At 57.1% G+C, this 17900-nt stretch overlaps 1 protein-coding gene across 1 annotated transcript in view; it reads left to right on the top strand.

Annotated features, from left to right (window-relative positions):
* LRIG1 (leucine rich repeats and immunoglobulin like domains 1) overlaps positions 1-17900 on the top strand; it is a 110352-nt gene that overhangs the window by 79981 nt on the left and 12471 nt on the right. The window contains exons 7-12 of the mRNA XM_032324569.1: positions 1252-1395; positions 3940-4083; positions 6115-6195; positions 11783-11854; positions 12609-12680; positions 16599-16762. Coding sequence (XP_032180460.1) covers positions 1252-1395; positions 3940-4083; positions 6115-6195; positions 11783-11854; positions 12609-12680; positions 16599-16762 — 677 coding nt within the window. The remainder of the gene's footprint in view (positions 1-1251; positions 1396-3939; positions 4084-6114; positions 6196-11782; positions 11855-12608; positions 12681-16598; positions 16763-17900) is intronic.

Here is a 17900-nt window from a genome sequence, read left to right as displayed (position 1 = left end):
GTCTGTAAGTTCCATCGCTGTGTTCATGTCCTCTGTGATAGTTGCAGTGGAAACAGGAAACAAAAACCTGCATCCCATCTCGTCAGCTCTGTGCCCTGCTCCGTATCAGAAGCCTCTCTGATGACCCCCCTCCGGCCCACCCCCAGACCCACGCACTAGTGAGATGAGGGCATCTGCTAGCTCTGCGGTCTTCATTCCCCCTCCCTTCCTGGCCCTGGGGGTTCGCCGCACGTCTCTATCAATTCAAAAGCGCTTTTACTTGACCGCCTTAAATCTGTTGTTTTGAACATCGAGATCCAGGTGGTTCTGTGCTGAGAGTCAGAGAGCTCCCAGAAGAAAATGGAGTCAGTACGTGCCCTTTGGTTTTTATGTCGAGCACATTCATGCACGTCGAGGGTTATTTATAAATGTGCTCGCATTTTGAGCAGAGGCAGAAAGTGAGACTGACGAGCAAAACCTCGCTGCCCAAAGGCCTTATAATAGGAACATGGGGCAGCCCTGGAATTAGAGGCCAGTGTGCTGGGGCTGCCCTGGGCTCCAGCATGCAGGGTGGGGAACCAGTGTAAGGATGTCCTCCCTTGGGCACCTCGGTGGGAGCAAAGCCCTCCGCACTGTGCTGAAATCCGGGCCTTTTCCTGTTCGCTTTTTGTAACAGCCTTGTGAAGTTGCTGCCCTCAGGTCTCTCCATCTTACCCATGTTTTAGCCCCATTAGGCCAGTAAAGTGGCAGAACTGGGATTTAAATCCAAGTAGTCTGACCCCGGAGCTCAGGTGTGTCTCCAGGTACCACGGTCCCGAGCGCCAACTTGGAGGCCAGGCCTGGGTTTGAACGCCAGCCCCTCACCGCCTGCACAGCTGTGCAGGGATTTTTGGACACAGTATCTAACTTCTCCCAGCCTCCATTTCCTTATCTCTAAGAGGGGGAGACAAGGTACCCCTTACCTTCTCTGCTCTCACTTCCTTTTAGGGGCTCAGCTGTTGCTGGGCCTTGTGCTCGGAGCCCCTGTACCCAGTTGGGTGCCTGGTTCGCTTGTCCTTGGCTAACCAGGTCCCTGCAAGGAAGTCTCCCCCTGCCCTTTGAGCTCCCAGCTCGGCCCTGCCCCTCAGGGCCATCTGCCGGTTGGGTTGGCGGGTCCTCCCCCACGTCCGTCCCAGATGCCCCTCCAACCACCCCGCCCCGCCAGCCTCTCACGCAGCGCACCACCACCGTCGTTAGCTCCTCAGGACCCTCCCCCCTGGGCTGTCGTTGCAGGCACCTGGAGTACAACAGCCTGGTGGAGGTGAACCGAGGCTGGCTGTACGGCCTCTCGGCCCTGCACCAGCTGCATCTGAGCGGCAACTCCATCGCCCGCATTAACCGTGAAGGCTGGAGCTTCTGCCCGAAGCTGCACGAGTTGTAAGTGTCCCGCCTTCACCCTGCATGGAGAGACTCTGCCCGTGGTGACCCTTCAGAGCGCGGTGGCGCTGATGGGGTCCGGGGCCTGGCGGCCTCGACCAGCTCCGACGGGGCAGGGCACTCAGGGGCGGGCACCCTGCAGCCCGTGTCGGGGGAGGACGGCCCCAGCCAGCCAGGCCCAGGGAGGAACTCGGCGCTTCGAGCTGGACACCCTCCTGAGCAACTCTCTGCACCCCTGCTTTCAGATGAGCTGGGGCTGTGGGGATCCCTGCAGGCAGCCTGCGTCCCTAGGGCCTTCTAGGCCTTGGAGAGGGTTCCAGAAGAGACGCCTACGTGGGTGTTCTCCTTGCAGATGCCTGGAGGGCTCTCGTCCTTTGGCATCTCCACCCAGGGACGTGTGTGTCTCTAGTGACAAGGCTTATTGGGGCTCACACAGAAGGGACCGGAGCGACATCGGCACCCTGACAGTGGGGGAACTGCATGGTCGGGGCGCCCACCTTCCTTCCCTTAGACACGTCATCCCAGCCCTTGACCCCTTCCCTGTCCCCGCTCTGTACCCCTGCGGCAGGGGGCGAGCTGCCTGTGCTCCTCCCTGCACGATGTGTGGTCCCTCCCCGCTTCCGGACACCCCCAGACTGGGCTGTGGGCCGGGCCTAGGGCCTAGGTCACTGATGGTGACCTACCCGGTCATGGCAGGAGGGCCTGGCCGTGGTGCGGTGTCCATGCGTCGCTGGTGGCCCCTGGAGGGCACATTCGTGCCTGTTTGTTTCTGACCCCCTGCAGAAGATGGGTGCTGTTGGAGGAAAAGAGTAGCTTCTTGCCGTATGGGCTCCTCCCCTGTGATGCCCTCCGGGTTTATCCGTTCCAGCGTAGTCCATTGTGTTTGTGTTTATAAGAGGGTCTGGGTGGGTGTTCTTTTTTTGTAGACTTCACTGTCGAAGATTCACCCACTGAAATGAACGGCTCTTAAAAGTGCCAGGCCTCTGTCTTGTCTCCCTCTTGACCCCACCAGGCCAGCAAGGCGATGTTTAAACTCAGTGTCGAGTCTTGTGGTGGTGTTTTTCTCTCTCTCTCTGTACCTGTGGCACACTGGCTTGGATTTCGAATTTCACTGAGCCCGTGATTATCTCCTGTAAAAATCTGTAGTCCCGCCTCTTTCCTCTGATGTACCCTCCTCGGGTGCGTGTTTGTTAACCTGGCGGCGCACTTGGCTTCCTGGCCCTTTGTGGCAGTGCGGCTGCCTGTTTTTCTTACATGGTATGGATGGCTTCTGGCCACCTCTTGGCTCAGGCTGTGGCCCCCAGAAAACCCCCCAGTCTCCTACTTGGTTGCTGTCCAGGCCTGGGAACCGTGAAGGAGCGAGAGAGGCCTGCTCCGTCCCCCATGCCCGAGCCAGGCCCGTCGCGGAGTGAAGAGTAGTGCTCGGTCCGGCCGGAGGCCCGCGCACCGCTGGTTTTGAGGCGGTGGTGAAGGCGTGTCCCCTGTCTGGCAGGTAGGGCAATGTAAGCTGTCATCTGTCCCCGTTACCAGGGGCAGAGGAGGTCACGGAAGTGTCTCAACCGCCTAGCAGTTTGCCAGGCGTCCAGGAACCTCAGAGGCAGGTTAGCATAGCTTCCCAGCGTTTCCGGCCCCTCCTCTCAGCTAAGTTCTGTAATTGCAGGTGAGGATGTAGTTTTGATCACTTGCCAGGTCCTTCCAACTGACAGACACCATGACTTATTTCCCTAGGAGGGAAAGAATGTTAACTCCCTGCCGCCTTTAAAAACCCATTAATCTTTTCCGATTTTTTTTTTTTTTTTCTTCTTCCCGCCCCAGCCCAAATTTCCCATTTTTCAATCATGGAGGACAAATAGGACAAGTGGTCAACCCAGGGCTGTGTGGTGGCAGAGGCGCAGGAGGGCGTGCTGGGAGGAAGGTTTGGTTCTGGTGCCGCGATTTGGGATCCCCACTGTGGGATTTGGGTCTGTGTTCCCTGTCCTGTACGAGGGGGGCATCCTGCTTGGAGGCCGGCTGCGGCAGGGGGCATGGAGACAGGAGATTTACCTGGGAAGGCAGCAAGTTGTGAGAGGCGGGCTGGGTCCACGCAGCAGCTAGTGGTGCCCTCTGCTGGCCGACGTCGGCGGTGTGACTGGGCTCCCTTGCTCCTGACACTGGGGCGACCCCGTCCTGAGAGGTTTCTGATAGCCTGAGTCCAGGACCGCCCCCCCCCCCCCCCCCCCCCGGCCATGGACGCCGGCATGAGGGATTGGAGCCTTCCGGGTTCTCGTGTTGTATAACCTTGTGTCACCTTCACAGCTTCACAGGCTTTCCGGTCTCCGGGACCTACACAAACGTTCCAGGAGCGGGGGGTGGGGCGCTGGGGGGTTTCTAGCTGCACGACCCCTCTGGCCCTTGGACGTGTGGTGAGCCTGCCAGTGTCCTCTTGTCCCACCGAGACCCTGCTGACCGTGGCTCCCTGTTCAGGAGCGGGCAGGGGCAGAGCGTGCCCGGGGGACGCGACAGTGACGATGACAGTGACAATGTGTGCTTCCCTCCCTCCCCCAGGGTCTTGTCCTTCAACAACCTCACGCGGCTGGACGAGGAGAGCCTGGCCGACCTGAGCAGCCTGAGCGTCCTGCGCCTCAGCCACAACTCCATCAGCCACATCGCGGAAGGCGCCTTCAGGGGCCTCCGAAACCTGCGTGTTCTGTACGTTGTTCACCGGGGCGGGGCGGGGGGGGCGGGCGGGGGCGGGGATGGAATGAAGGGGTCCCCTGGCGGGGAAGGCACCACGGAGCCAGCCAGCTGCCTTGTTGAATTCCCTTCTCCTTGCTCTCGAGTCAGAACTGGGTCCAGAACTGACCCACTGCGTGTGGAGAATATCACATTTTCATAGAATTAGCTGAAAAACTGGTTGAGCAGAAAAATGTCTCCGTCCCCCCAGGGTGGCGCTGACAGGGTGACAGTGGCCCAGAACCTTGCCCTTACCTGCCGCGCCCCTGGGGGGGATGCTTGGGTCCTGCTGCCGGGAGCAACACCGCTTCCGTGTGTTCCGTCTGTCTCTGGAATCTTCCCCACTTGCCATCAGCACGCTCTGGGTCCAGGAAGCCCCATTTCAGGAGAGGCATTTAGGACATCTTGTGTCTTTCCCTGAGTTATGGTAGGGTCACTTAACAAAGCAGAGGCAACGACGTCCTTTAAGTTCCTTACTAGGTGGGGCTCCCAGAAGTGGCTTCAGGATGCTCTTCTAGGAGTTAAAACTTTTCCTTTGTTGGCTCCAGAGAACTTCCAGGCAGCTCTGGGCATTCAGCCCCCAGAGAGGGGTGGACGGTTTCCGCCGGACAGTCACGGTGGGATTCGTAAGCCTCCTTCCCGGCATGCCCCACTGCACAGGGGGCCTGCTCTGGTGTGACAGGGAGGGAGGCCTTGTGCCCTTGCACCTGGCCCAGACGCAGCGTCGGCTTCAGTGCTGGGCCATTGTAGGGAGTGTGAAAGAGCCCGGATGCCAGGCCATCAAAGTCGAGGTCAGCCAGCCTCTGAGTGCTTGCAAGGCCCGAATAACAAGGCCGGGAACATTCAGGCTGAGCCAGAAAGAAGAGAAAAGCTTTGGCATCCGGAGCGAGGATCAAGGAGACAGGCACACACAATGGCAGCTCTGGGTCCCCGGCTTTTAGTCTGAGCATAATAAGGAGAGACCCACCGGCAGGAGGGGTCCCTTCCAACAGCAGAATCTTGGCGCTCCGAGCTTTCTGCTCTAAAATCAAGGTCAGAAGGAGCACTGCACTTCTCAGGCAGAGCTCCTCTCCCTCCTGGCAGTGCTGATTCCTCACGAAGGCTCTCACGGGACCAGGAGCAGCGTCCCTTTCTGCATTGGAAAGGGTTTGGGAGAGGAAGGCGTAGGAACCCAGAACCATGGGTGCCGTTGGAGGGGCTGCGGGCGGGGGGGTGGGTGTGGGGCTGGTCACCAGGTGGGAGCTTTGCCTGGCACTGGGATCTGCCCTGGAAGCTGGGGGAAGGAAGCTGAGTCATCTGCCTTGTGATCTGCATTGTTGGAGGAGACTGGGCTGAACAGTTGGCCTCATCCACCAGCCCTGGCAAGCGGGTCACAAGTCTGACTCAGCGCCCAGATGTCGTCCCTGGCTGCAAGTCAGCGCCTCTGCAGGCCCCGCGAGGAGGGACGGTTCCAGCCTCCAAACCTACTTGCCGGCCTGGAGTGGTCCTAGGGAGGACCCTGTGCAGGGGACTTCTTCACTGGCCCTTTCCTCTGTGTGCCTTGGGCCATTTCTCAGTCATGTCTGGGAAAGGGACTCTGGTTAGTGTGAGAGCAGACAGGAACCTTAGAGAACCTTTCAGGCTCATTGTTTGTATCCATGGTCAGATGCCTGCATCTGGGGGTGGGTGGGTTCCCATGTGCTGTCTGCACCCTCTTCCTGCCCTGGGCCCTGGCCCTACCCACATGGGAGTAGCCCGTGGAGCTGGGGGCGCTCCATCTTTGAGGCGTGCATCTGGAAGACTGGGAACCCCAGGCCACGCCATGCCACGAGGTGTGTGGAATGGGCTTTCTGTGGCTCAGTGCTTACTCTTGTGCCGACCCTACGTTGTAGCTGGGCATCTAGAATCCACCCAGATATTTTCAGCTTCCAGGTGGCCGAGTAGGTGTCTGTCTGTTTTCCCACTTGTCATTAAAGAGAGTTGAGAACTCAGGCTGGATGGTGAGCTTTCTTTCTGTCTCCTCCCCAGGGATCTGGACCATAACGAGATTTCCGGCACGATAGAGGACACCAGTGGCGCTTTCACGGGGCTGGACAATCTCAGCAAGCTGTGAGTGTCTCTGAGCTGTAGCTTCTGTGGGGCGGGTCCCAGCGGTTCTGAGGCTCCCCATGCCTCCTTTGTTCTGGGCCCAGCTGGAGCAGGGCTGGCTCGAATATATCTTCTTTTGTTTGGGAAGAAAAGTCTGAATAAGGGAACCAAGGCATCCCAGCCTTTCTCTGGCCAGTGGTGTCCTCACTGCCCTGGGTGGTTTCCCTGGGGCTGAAGACTAACTAGTTCTTCAGAGGCCTGTTAGATTTTCTTTCCTGCTGAATTTGTGACTGACAGGAAAACAGCTGAATTTTTGGTCTTGCTTTTGCACAAAGTCTTGCCCTCCTAATTCCTAGAAATTGTGTGAAATTCTAAAGCCAAGAACTGTTGGTGGTTTGGAGTCTCTGGTCAGTACTTTTGTTGTCAATCGTAACATTAAACAGAAACCATCATGACTGTGAGTTAATATAACAGCCATTTTTTGAGGTTTCTCGTGTTTTTATTTGAAGCTCCTAGAGTTTGTTACTTACTCAGCAGGGCATGTACATACATGTTGTATCTTACAACCTCCTGAGTGCATGCTGTGTAAGGCCACCGTTCTGTGGTCGAGGAGGCACAGGTGCAGGGATGCTGCCCCAGACCACACAGCAGGGAGGGTCAGGACAGGCTCTAGAGCTCACACGGTTGAGCTCATCCCGCCTGCTTGCCCTCCGTGTGTCACCAGCCCTCCCTGCATGTGTCCCGCAGGGACCCTCCAGGAGTGGGGATGGGAGTGGCCATGACCACTGACTGGAAGCTCAGAGGGAGGGCTTCAGCGGGCAGGGAGAGGCAGTCACCGCTCCATCTCCGCAAGCCTTCTTGGGTGACAGGGGGAGCAGAGTGTGAGTGTCAAGCAAACAGCCCAAGAGCCGCAGCGGAGCGTGGGATTCCAGGAGAGCCCGTAGCAGTGGGGGGAGTCTGTAGAGTTAGAGCTTCACACTGGTTTTGAAAAGTGTGGTTTTTACACACCTTGTAGACTCTGAGCTCTGAGTGAGAATCTGCCCTCTTGGCTCTCTCACAATTCTCTCTCTCCTTGAGCATCCTGTATTCTGACATTCTGTCAGCATGTCAAAAAGTCTGTCAGTCTCTTTTTCCTTCCCTAAAAACGTGCTCTGTCTCACGCCCTCCTGGCCCCCGTACGTAGCAGGCCGGGGAAGAGGCAGGACAGCACCGTGGTGGAGCTGCTGGGGCCGGGCACACCCGCGTCCTGCAGGGGCCTCCCTCTCTGACGCGGGCCTCCGCCCGAACTCATGGATGTGAGGGGCAGGGGCAGCGCGGCAGGCGGCACCACCAGGGCCTCTGGGGGGTGGGTCCCTCCATTGGAACCGGGAGCCACTTCTTAGGTAGCACGACATCCACGAGGTTCTGGTGTGTGAGCACAGGTGGTCCAGGGTCGTGCCGAGCGCAGCCTGTGTGTGGAGCCCGGTGCTGCCTGCCTTATCGCCGCACACTGTTCCCTGGTGTTTCTCTCCTCCCCGCTGGACTAGGTTCAGCACTTCTGCATTAAGTCCGAAGTCCGTGTGCCTCACTCACCCCGTGCTGTCGGACGCAGGCTCACGGAAGGCAGCGGCTTCCACACTGACCTGGTCCTCAGACCCGGGACCTTGTTGGAGTACGCCGTCTCCGGCCTCCTCCCACCCAGCCTCGCTGCGCAGAGTCTCGGGGCTGGGGGCTGTTCGTGTGTCAGAATGAAGGCAAGAAGCAGACAACTGAGGCAGATGGGGACAGGAATTGTTTAACATGACTAAATACATGCACCTATTTAGATAGGATGGTCTCGTGGTTCTGTTGAAGAAGGAAAAATAGAACCCTTTTCTTGGATGAAGAAATGAAATGGCGTCATGCCTGTGACCTGGGTCCCCGTTCAGCCCGTGGGCTGGGCCAGGGGCGCGGCAGCGGGGAAGTGAGGCCCGCGCCGTCGGGGCTGCGCGCAGCCGTGTGAGGGCTCCCTGTGGGCTTCGTGACACTGCGCCGCCTGCCCGTGGTGGTGTGTGAAATCTTCTACATTAAAGCAGAAAATAAGAAAGCCCGCACTTCGCTGCGGTCCTGGCACCCGGCACTGGTTAGAAGCCACTCTGCCTGGTGTGTGGAAGGCGTCAGGGAAACGCTCCGAGCACCTGCGAGGAAGGAGCCCGCCCGGCCTGGCCGTCCTCTCAACTCGGTCTCCTGCCTGAGACGCTCGGCTGCGTGCCCATGGCAGGGAGACGTGTCCCCGACCCCGTGAGTCCCCGTCCGAGTGGCTGGTAGGCAGCACGCTAGGATCTGTCAGAAGCCGGGAGTGTGTTCTCACAGAGAAGGGCTGCGGTCATGTCTCTGTGGGGCCGCGCTCGCCGCTGGGTCCCTCTGACCGGGTGCGGGCTTGCCTTTCGAGCGCGTGCGGGTAGGTGTTCGGGGACCTGCCCGGGAATGCGCAGGGAGAACTTCCTGCCTCCGCTCAGTCAGTCACGGACCTGGGGTCTTGCCACGCAGGAGGTCAGACCTAAATGAAAACCTGGACCGAGAAAGGAATAGGGGAGCAGCAGAGCCGTAAAAGGCCTCCCTCTAGGCAGATGTGGTGGCTGCCGCCCTGCTCTGAGTTTCCCACCTGCCCAGTACGGCCGTACCGGATGGCTCTTCTGCTGGAGCGTCCCGGCAGGGCCCACAGACGGTCGCCGGCTCTAGCGCGGTCCCTGCCGTCCTGTTGATGCAGCCCTTGCCGGAGCTCTGCACCGTGTCCTGGTACGTGAGGAGGCAGGGAGGCTTTCTGGAGCACGAGTTAGTAGCACCGGGGAGCAGGCAGTTGTGTGTGTGTGGAGCGGCTGCTCCGCAGTTCCAGCGCTCTCCATGGCCTTCCCCAGGTAGGGCCACAGTGTGTGCGACGGGAATGTTGGGGGGACGGGAAGAACTGGACCGTGACACCAGCCTCTTGATCCTGGGGGGGTGGGCTGGGCCTGGGTGGGTCCTGCCCTGCGTGTCGCAGGGCCCACTGGTGCTGTTCATTGTCACGGGTCGGGGCGGGGGAATCAACAGGTCACGGCTCTTGGGGTCAGTACAAGGACCCATCTTAGCAGTCCGCCGGCGTCTGCGAGGCTGTGCTAGCAAGACCTGAAAGGCCTCCGGGGACACTTAGCCATGCTAAGAGGTTGTATAGCTGACTTTTGGGGTCACTCTCTGCTCTGAGGCGGGGGCATGGGGCAGATCAGGCCTGCAGTCCCTTTTCTGGGAGCCCGGGATCAGGTGTAGCCAAGCGTCAGCCACCGCTCTCCTGGGGACAGAAGGAGCCTCCCCCCGGGCCGTGGTCCCGGCTTTCCCCTCTCCCCACAGCCACCCTTTCGTGGAGCCGGCCCAGCCTGCCAGCTTGAGCCCCCTCCCCCAGATGTGCGCCTGGAGAATGTAAGGGGCTATTTTAATCCACCAGCGGGGTGGTTAACCCCCACATAATTGAGAATTTGTTTTATTGCTATTGTTACCATTAGAAATAAGGGGCTGCCCTCCCCGTAAAAGAGGTCAGCGTGACTAATGTGTAATGAAGGCAATAAAGGCCAGCTTTCTCCTGGATCGGGTTTACGGGAGATTTCACTAAATAGTGAATACATTTTACTGGGACCTGGAGCACAGTGACCCAGCCCGGGGGACCCGAGGAAGCAAGAGGCTGGCAGGCGCTCGCGGACGTCTGTGCTCGGGGCCCCGCGTGCCGCTCCTTGCCGGGCGGGCGCCGGGGTTCGGGCAGGCAGGCAGGCAGTGTGGCCGGCGGGTTGCTGCGTGCTGGGGTTACTGGTTTTGGAATGAAAGCTTGCGATGCAGACAGCGTGTGGAAACCCTTTCAGGAGGAGGCTGTTCTCACATTCACCCAGGCTGCCTCCGGGAGAAAGAAAAGTCAAAGGGGTCTCTTGGCCTTTGTGACCCTCCATCCTCCCAGCGGCCGGCCATGTCTGAAGCCAAACTTGGAGCCACTGGTTGGCTGCTTGGGGGAGGCCCCGCGGGGAGGAGTCTGTTCCTCATGAAATAGGGGGACCCAGCAGCTCCCGTGCTCGCCCTGCAGGTGTCCGTTGGGTTTTCAGTGCCCCCCATCCCCGAGAGTAGGGGGGAAGCTCCTCCTCCCGTGGCTCGCGTTGCTGGCTGGGCCTGTCCGTGTGTGGTCCCATCTCCGGATGGTGGCCCGGGGAGTCTGGCACGGTTGCTGGAGGCTCAGGGCCCAGGCGGCAGGTCCCACCTGGCTGGGACCTCTTCGAGGCTCCTGGACACTTTCTTTGCTCTTTCAGGGCAGGGATGGTGGCTCATGTCTTCCCCCACAGTCTTCATGCAGGTTTGAAGGTAGAGCTGGCCCCCAGTGGAGATGTCTCTCGAGTTCTCGGGGGGATCCCAGACAACAGCTGTGCTCTTCCCCGGCTGCCTACCGTGTCCACCTTAGGAAGCCCTCCCTCCCTGAGCTGGGGACTCAGACTTCGCAGCAGCCCCCATTCTCGACAGGCCCTTTAGGTGCTCCTGCTGGTTATCAGGTGGGAGAGCCCACGCATCTGTCAGCACGACTGGCTAGGAGGGTGCTCGCTGGGAGGGGGTTTCCTCTGGCTGCAGGAGGTACAGGGCATGCCCAGCTGAGCTGTCGTCAGAGTGTCACATAGTGAGGAGGGCAAACTGGAATCTTAGTTCTTTTCATTCCCAGTGTCCAGCCCGTGTCCCCCACCCCCACAGCAGACTGACCTTTGGATTACACAGCCCAGCAGAAGCAGCCTTCATTCACTCCAGGTGTACTGCAAGGGGCCGGATTTTGGTTTCTGGGAAAACTCTGGGTAGTTACTCTGGAGGTTGTGATCTGAATTGCTTGGAAATAGGAGCCCCTTCTCAAGAGTAGGCAGTCCAGGGGTACAGGGATTCGAAAACCTTGGAATTGACCTTTGAGGACCTGTTTGGGATTTAATGAACCTAGGGCATCTTTCAAATTATGGCTCAACAACAAGAAGAAATCTGGGCCCTTGCTTAAGGGGCCTGCCCTGCACACCCCGAGGGGCCTTCCCAGAGGCAGGGGTGCAGCTAACGGTGGCTGCCTCCTGGCTAGTAGGGTGCGTGTCAGCTGCAAAGAGCTGGGGAGCCATCAGGATGGATGCCTGTTTTCCTGCCCTTTTCTTGCTTCCTTTGGGAATCTTTATCCCCGGTTTGCAGAAGTGGGTGGTAGATCTTAGTTCCAGAGACTGCATTCCCTCCCCTGACTCTGCCTCCCCTCACTAGCACAGTGACCAGTCCCCTCTTGCCGGTGAGGCTCTTGGGTGGTCGCCAGAGACAGCCTGGGTCGGACAAGGGGATTCCCACTGAACAGCCCAAGGAGCCTCCTCAGGCGAGACGGCGCATGCCCCTGCGACCTGTCGTCACTGTTACATTCTAATAAAGATGAAAGTATTTCATTTCAGAAAGAGGGAAGGCCTGCATACCTCAGGCCCGTAATCTGAGTGCGGGTCGGATTTCCACCTGCCCCTCACGGGACAGACTTATCAGACGGCACTGCTCTAATTGTGTGTTCTCTCCCTCCCATTCCTCCCTTGTGTCTTTTGTTTGTTTGTTTTCTTCCCCGTCTCTGGATGTTTGGAAATGGTAGAACTCTGTTCGGAAACAAGATCAAGTCCGTGGCTAGGAGAGCCTTCTCGGGACTGGAAGGCTTGGAGCACCTGTGAGTATCTCGCCAGACCTTCCCTGACCTACAGGCCTGCCAAATGCGGCTGCCGGGGAAGTCTGCTAGCAATTTAATCACGTCTTTGTAAACTGAGAAACAGCCTATTTGGAAACGCCAGCTGCTTCCTTCTCATTATAAGTCAGCTTCAACTTTGGCCTTTATTTTGCCCACGCCAGGAACAGTCACAGAACATATGGCCAGTCAGTGAGCGCCTAATTAACGGGGCTGCTGTTTGGATAAATACTGCCCCCCACCCCGCCCCTGCCCTGCTTCCCCATGGCACGGTCCCCTCCACACCTCAGTGCGGGTGCGGTGTCCCAGCCCCGGCTGACCGCACCACGACAGTGGCCTGACAGTGCCGAGCACACCGTGGGCTTAGCTGGGAGGCTTTCTGCTGCCCTGGTTGCCTCTGGGAGGCTGGGAGGGAAGAAGACGGAGCCAGCCCGGAGATACTTGATTCTTGGTCTGTTTTGTCTGGGAATCAAGCTTCACCTGAATTCTGTTGGGAAAGGTTTTGCCTGTTGACGTGCTGAGCGGGCCTCAACCCAGCTTTGATGCTGCCCTTAGGCTCATGTCAGTTCCCCGGGCGGGGATGGCCACGTAGAGTGGACTTGGGACACAGGTCTGGCTAGTACCTGGTGAAAGCAGGACCGTCCTACAAAGTCCCTGAGCCTCTTGGCTCAAGCACGTAGCTGACTCGGCAGAGGGTGCCCAGCGTCGGTTTGGATAAGGAAAGACTGTTCTTTTGCAGGAACCTTGGAGAGAACGCAATCAGATCTGTCCAGTCTGATGCCTTTGTGAGGATGAAGAACCTCAAAGAGCTGTAAGTACCTGGGATTGCCTGGTTAGCACGGGCAGAGAATTCAGAGTGAGAAATGCCTTAATTCTGTGATGCCTCGCTTTATATACCAGATGGGGCCGTTCATATGTGTGTAGGTCCCTGGGGGTGGCTTCTGGATTAGGGTCAGCACACCTGGCCTTAAAGGGTCACATAGTATTGTAAGCTTTGTGGGCCAGAGGGCTCTGTCACAGCTGCTGTACCGTCATCATCATAGACAGCAGCCATCAGTAATACACCATTGTATGGGCGTGGCTGTGTGCCCGTAAATTCTTACTTACAAAAAATTGGGCCTGCAGCCTGTAGCTTCCTGACCGCAGCTCTAGAGGACGTGCAATGAATTATCTTCTAGAAAATGGATAATCATTCCTTTAATGATGTCAAGGGCAATTCTCATGCTCCTTTTTTAAAATAGAGCAGCTCTATTGACAGGGGCTTCCTGAAAGAGCGTGTTGGCGGGGGAGCGAGGCCGAGATCACAGGTGGGACGGTCCCAGGAAGCTGCGATCAGTGAAACGGTGCCCCTCACATCTGCTCCGGGGCCGGGGCAGTGATTCGTGGGTCGAGGTGCTGCCGCCGTAGACCCTGACCACGGGCCCCCGGGTGACAAGGGTTGGAAGAGCTGGCTGGCGCCCTCGTCTGTGGCCGAGGGGCTTGTCTGGGTATTTAGGAGGCAACGTCCATGCTTCCTTTTTTCCTCCTTACATTAACCCAGTTCTGCAGACAGTCTAGCTGCAATTTTGATTTCTGAAAGATTTGGCTTTTGGTCCTGGACGTGCTGACAGAAGGGTAGAAGCGCAGGGCTAGCCGTGTTTGCGTCCTGACCTCATCCTTGTTCCCGAGGCTGCTCCTGCCGGGCCCCAGGGAGAAGTGGGGAAGTCGGAAGGCGTAGTCCCCGTACTTTAAAAGGAAAGCAGGCCCCTGATGACACGCCTCTGGATAAGTGAGGGGAGGGGAGGCATTTCAGGCACCTGCCTTATGGCATTTATGTAGCTGTGAGATTCAGGCCTGTTGAGTAGATGTTCTTTCTTAGAAGGGTCATGATCTTAAACTGGTGAATGTTCACTGTGCATTTCTTTCAACTTTTCTTTGAAACTTTTAATAACCTGATTAAATGGGAAGAGGGTATTCTGGGAGAAAGAGGGAAGAGCAGAGAGATTTTCCTTCTGGCCTCTGTAAAGATGGAGGTTTCCTGAAATACTTTTCTAGTTGGGAAGAACTGGCCCCTTCCAGGTGCTTGGGATCCCCCTCCCCCAGATAGGCCTCAGCGTGGTTCTGGAGGCTCAGCCTTGGCCGCCGCCTGGGTTTCCTGCCACTCGCTACATGGACCCAGTGTGGCTGGCCCTGGGCCCAGTCCTCTGATGGGAGAAACGGTTAATTCCACTTGGTCGTTTTCGTCCCCCATCTGATCAAGGCAGGTTGTACCGTGTACTTAGTCATGCTCAGGGTAAATTTCCATAAGCGATGATTAGAAACACATTTTGACCTGGAATCGTGAAAATGCACTGTAAGCCAGCAGAGTGACGGGACGGCTGGAGGCGGGAGTTGCGGAAAGCGGTGTCTGTTAGCAGCTGACAAGAAGGAAGAGGAGCCGAAATCTGCAAAGCCTTGGGGTTGCTGGCTGTGCCCAGTCCCATCTTCCAGCCTCGCTTCTGTCTTTAAAGGGGTGTGTGTGTGGTCAGGGGTCAGTGTCCTATCTGGCCGGACTTGCTCTCCATCTGTCTTGTTGGTCCTTTTTTTCTTTAGAAAGAGCACTCACGCATGCACGTGGGAACTGTGGGGAGGGGACGAGGCAGGAGGAGAGCCTCAGGCAGGTTCCACGCTCAGCGCAGAGCCCGACACTGGCCATGAGATCATGCCCCGAGCTGAAGTCATTCGGACCCGTTAATTAACCAGCGGAGCCACCCAGGCACCCCCGGTCTTGCCGGTCCTGACTCATTCTTCAGGAAAGTCTTCTTTCTTCCCCGAGGACCCTCTCCGTGCCGAGGTGTAGTCTCCTCTAGTGAGGTGGGCTTCACTGGAGAAGGCAGGAAATCCGGAAGCAGGCTAGGCGGGTGCTAGGTGGCGTGAGGCATAACTCTTCCCACACACGTTTCTGATCGGCAGTGTGTGTCAGGTTTGCTTTTCTCACTTTGTTCCTGTGGCTCACATGAAATCCGTCCCTGTTGTCCACCCAAGTGCACCAGGTCTCACCGCAGCAGCCCCGTGTCTTCCTAGACTTCACTCAGGCTTTCTGATGGCGGGAGAGTTCCTCTCTGTGCGTCACGGACGCAGCGTTTTTGGTGTGTGGTGACAGCCTCTCCGGCCACCACCCACAGCCCCCCTGCAGCAGCTGCCGGTGTCCTGGGTGGGAGTCAGCCACTTCCTCAGTCGTGGCCATGGGGGCCCTCCTGCCACCGGACTAGCTCCGCAGGTTGATACCTCGAAGAGCAGAGCCACCTGCCCATCAGATACAAATGCACAAATCTTTAAAATAAATAAACAAACAAACAAATAAATAAATAAAATCCAATGCTGATTTAAAGGTCAGATGTGGGCAGACACCCCAGTTAGAATGGCTTTGAGGTCGGTTGTATCAGTCTTTGAAAAAGCACCTTCTAAAAGTATTTTAATACGAGATAGTTAATCTGGGAATCACGAGGAACAGGACCAAAGAGTCGATTTTTCTGAATTTAGCTAGCAGTGGGTTCTCTGGCTTGCATGTCACTCTTCCCTACTGTTTACTAATTTGACAGTTCTCTCCTTAGAAAGCCCGTGTGAAATAGAGGAAAACCAGAAGGTGGCCCATTTGATGTCGTGGTTGACATGTGGGGAAAATGGTGTGTGGAGGAGCTTACTGCTCTCATAGTGGCCCACGTGATGCTTGTGCACTTTCTCAGTATACTTGTGCCCCCTCTTGTCACCATGTACTAGAGGCAGCTGATGACAGGAGGGCCCGTGTGTTTTCTCCCTCGGCCCTGTGGGGTGTGGGCTGGCCTCCATCACTGAGCCCACGGCCTTGAGGTCTTCCAGGAACAGGGCAGCTAGACTCTTCGGTTGACTTATCTTCAAGTGACTCCTCAGGAAGGAATGTCCGCTGAGATGGTGATTCCGATTTCTGCTTGAAAAACTTATCCTCAGTTGCTGAGAAATGAAAAAGAAAATATTCTCTGTTTTGGTTGGAGCCTCACAAAACCAAAATTGTGCATTCTCATGCTCCCTGGGCAGTGGCAATTAACTAACAAGCACTGTTTAGGGAGCGGAGTCCAGTTCTGCCGGCCTCCTGGGTCACGCTGGTGCAGAGACAAAGACACAAACAAAAGGGAACCACGCTGGTGAGGCTTACGTTTTGGAAGTAAGAAAACAGGCAGCCATGCCAAATAAAAAATCAACAGCAATGTAGAGAAAGAACACTTCTCGGAACTTGTTTCAGATTTAGATCAAAGTCTCAGACTGGGTTTGGAAGCTCCCATGGCTTATCAGGAGAGTGGGAAAAAGCCGGGGGGACGGGGCTCCTCGTCTCTGTCGGATGGTCAGAGGCTAGAAGAGGTTAGATGGTGCCCGTGGGGTCACTCGAGAGCAGTGAGTGCCCGTCTCTGCGTACACGTGCACTCGGGGTTGTGCTAGCCGTGGGGTCAGTAAGGCCCACAGCGTCCGCATCACCCGGGGGCTTGTTAGAAAGGACAGATCTCGGCTTCTACCCCAACGTCCTGAGCCCGACCTGCATTTTGTGAAAATCTCCAGGTAGATGGGATGTCCTGCTCTAGGTCACTGGAGAAGAACGGAGAAAAATCTTTTCCCTTCCTAGATTGCTGGTGTTAACAGCGGAAGCTGACCAGAGGTGACAGAGGGGAAGAATCTGTCCACCAACGGGTGTCCCTGTCTTGAGGTCACACCTCCGACACCCCTTTTGTTTCTCTTTCAGCCACATCAGCAGTGACAGCTTCTTGTGTGACTGCCAGCTCCAGTGGCTGCCCGCGTGGCTAGTGGCCAGGATGCTGCAGGCCTTGGTGACAGCCACCTGTGCCCACCCAGAAGCGCTGAAGGGCCGGAGCATCTTCTCCGTGCCACCGGAGACTTTCGTGTGCGGTAAGACGGGCCTTTGTGACTTTTTTCTCATGAGGGGCCGGGAGGCCAAGGAGGAACCCCTCCGTATGGGAGTGACTCCTGTGATCAGAGGAAACCCCGGTTCCTGCTTACCAGTCAGCCATTGGGTGCAACCGATTTCCCACGGAAACCACACATAGTATTTGCTGCAGGGACGCCTCATTCTGTGGTCCTGGGAAGACGTGCCTTTAATCAGAAGGGACAGAAGGGAGCCTGTCCTGCCTCAGTTACAAGTCAGAATAATCAGTTATTGGAAGAAAGTTGTGTTGTCTGAAGACGGCTCTGGTGCCCAGGTTTAGCTGTGAATTTACTCAGTGTAGGAGGCTGGGGTTTTAATGTGTGTTTCTTTCCAGCCCCAGGAATGAAAGGTTAAACACAGGAAGAACAAGTCTCATGAGAATAGTTACTGTAGTAAAAATAATTCCTTGTTGTTGACTTGCACTCTGGCTGTTTCTCCAAACCACTGAAGTCTGCCCTTGTAACCTTATACTCTTTCTTCCTTCTGATTGTTGGAACATGGGTCTCGCCATCTTTTCTTGACCAAGGGTGCTCGGAGTCCCGTGTTTGGTTGCACAGAGCATAGAGAGGCTGGCCGGCTGGAGACAGGGCTCCTGGTCTCTAAGCAGGAGCGAGGGTGGATTCCCAGGCGAGATGGGAGCTCGGGAGCAGGCGTGAGTCCCTCCTGCCTTTTGTCCTCCTGTCTGCCCCCTGCCTTGGGTGTGATGATCCCAACCGGGAGCCACCCTAGCAGTGTGGGGACCCCCGCAGTCCACTTCACCCTACTTCTTGGGCAGAGCACCAGCCAGTGTGCCTGCTGCAGTCCGAACACAGGTGCCCTCCTTCCACGCCTCCGCCCGCCACCACCATCACCACCGCTTCTGAAAGTGGGCTTACCCTCCCTCGTGCTGGTCCAGTCCAGCACGCAGCCCTGAAAACATGGAGTGCGGGACAGGCCTCCAGAATGAGCTTTCCTCCGGGCTCAGTGTGCGGCATGTCTGTGCAGAATGTGAAAGTGCATCCGGCTCCCATTCCCAGGGACAGAGCGTGCAGTCTGCTGTCCACCAGGGACCTGGGCCTTGACCATTCAGTTGTTAATCAGCCTTTCTAAAATGGAGCTTTC

This window comes from Mustela erminea, chromosome 1 (assembly GCF_009829155.1).
Source record: "Mustela erminea isolate mMusErm1 chromosome 1, mMusErm1.Pri, whole genome shotgun sequence".
In the NCBI taxonomy this organism is placed as follows: Eukaryota; Metazoa; Chordata; class Mammalia; order Carnivora; family Mustelidae; genus Mustela; species Mustela erminea.
This window is presented reverse-complemented; position numbering and strand designations above follow the sequence as displayed.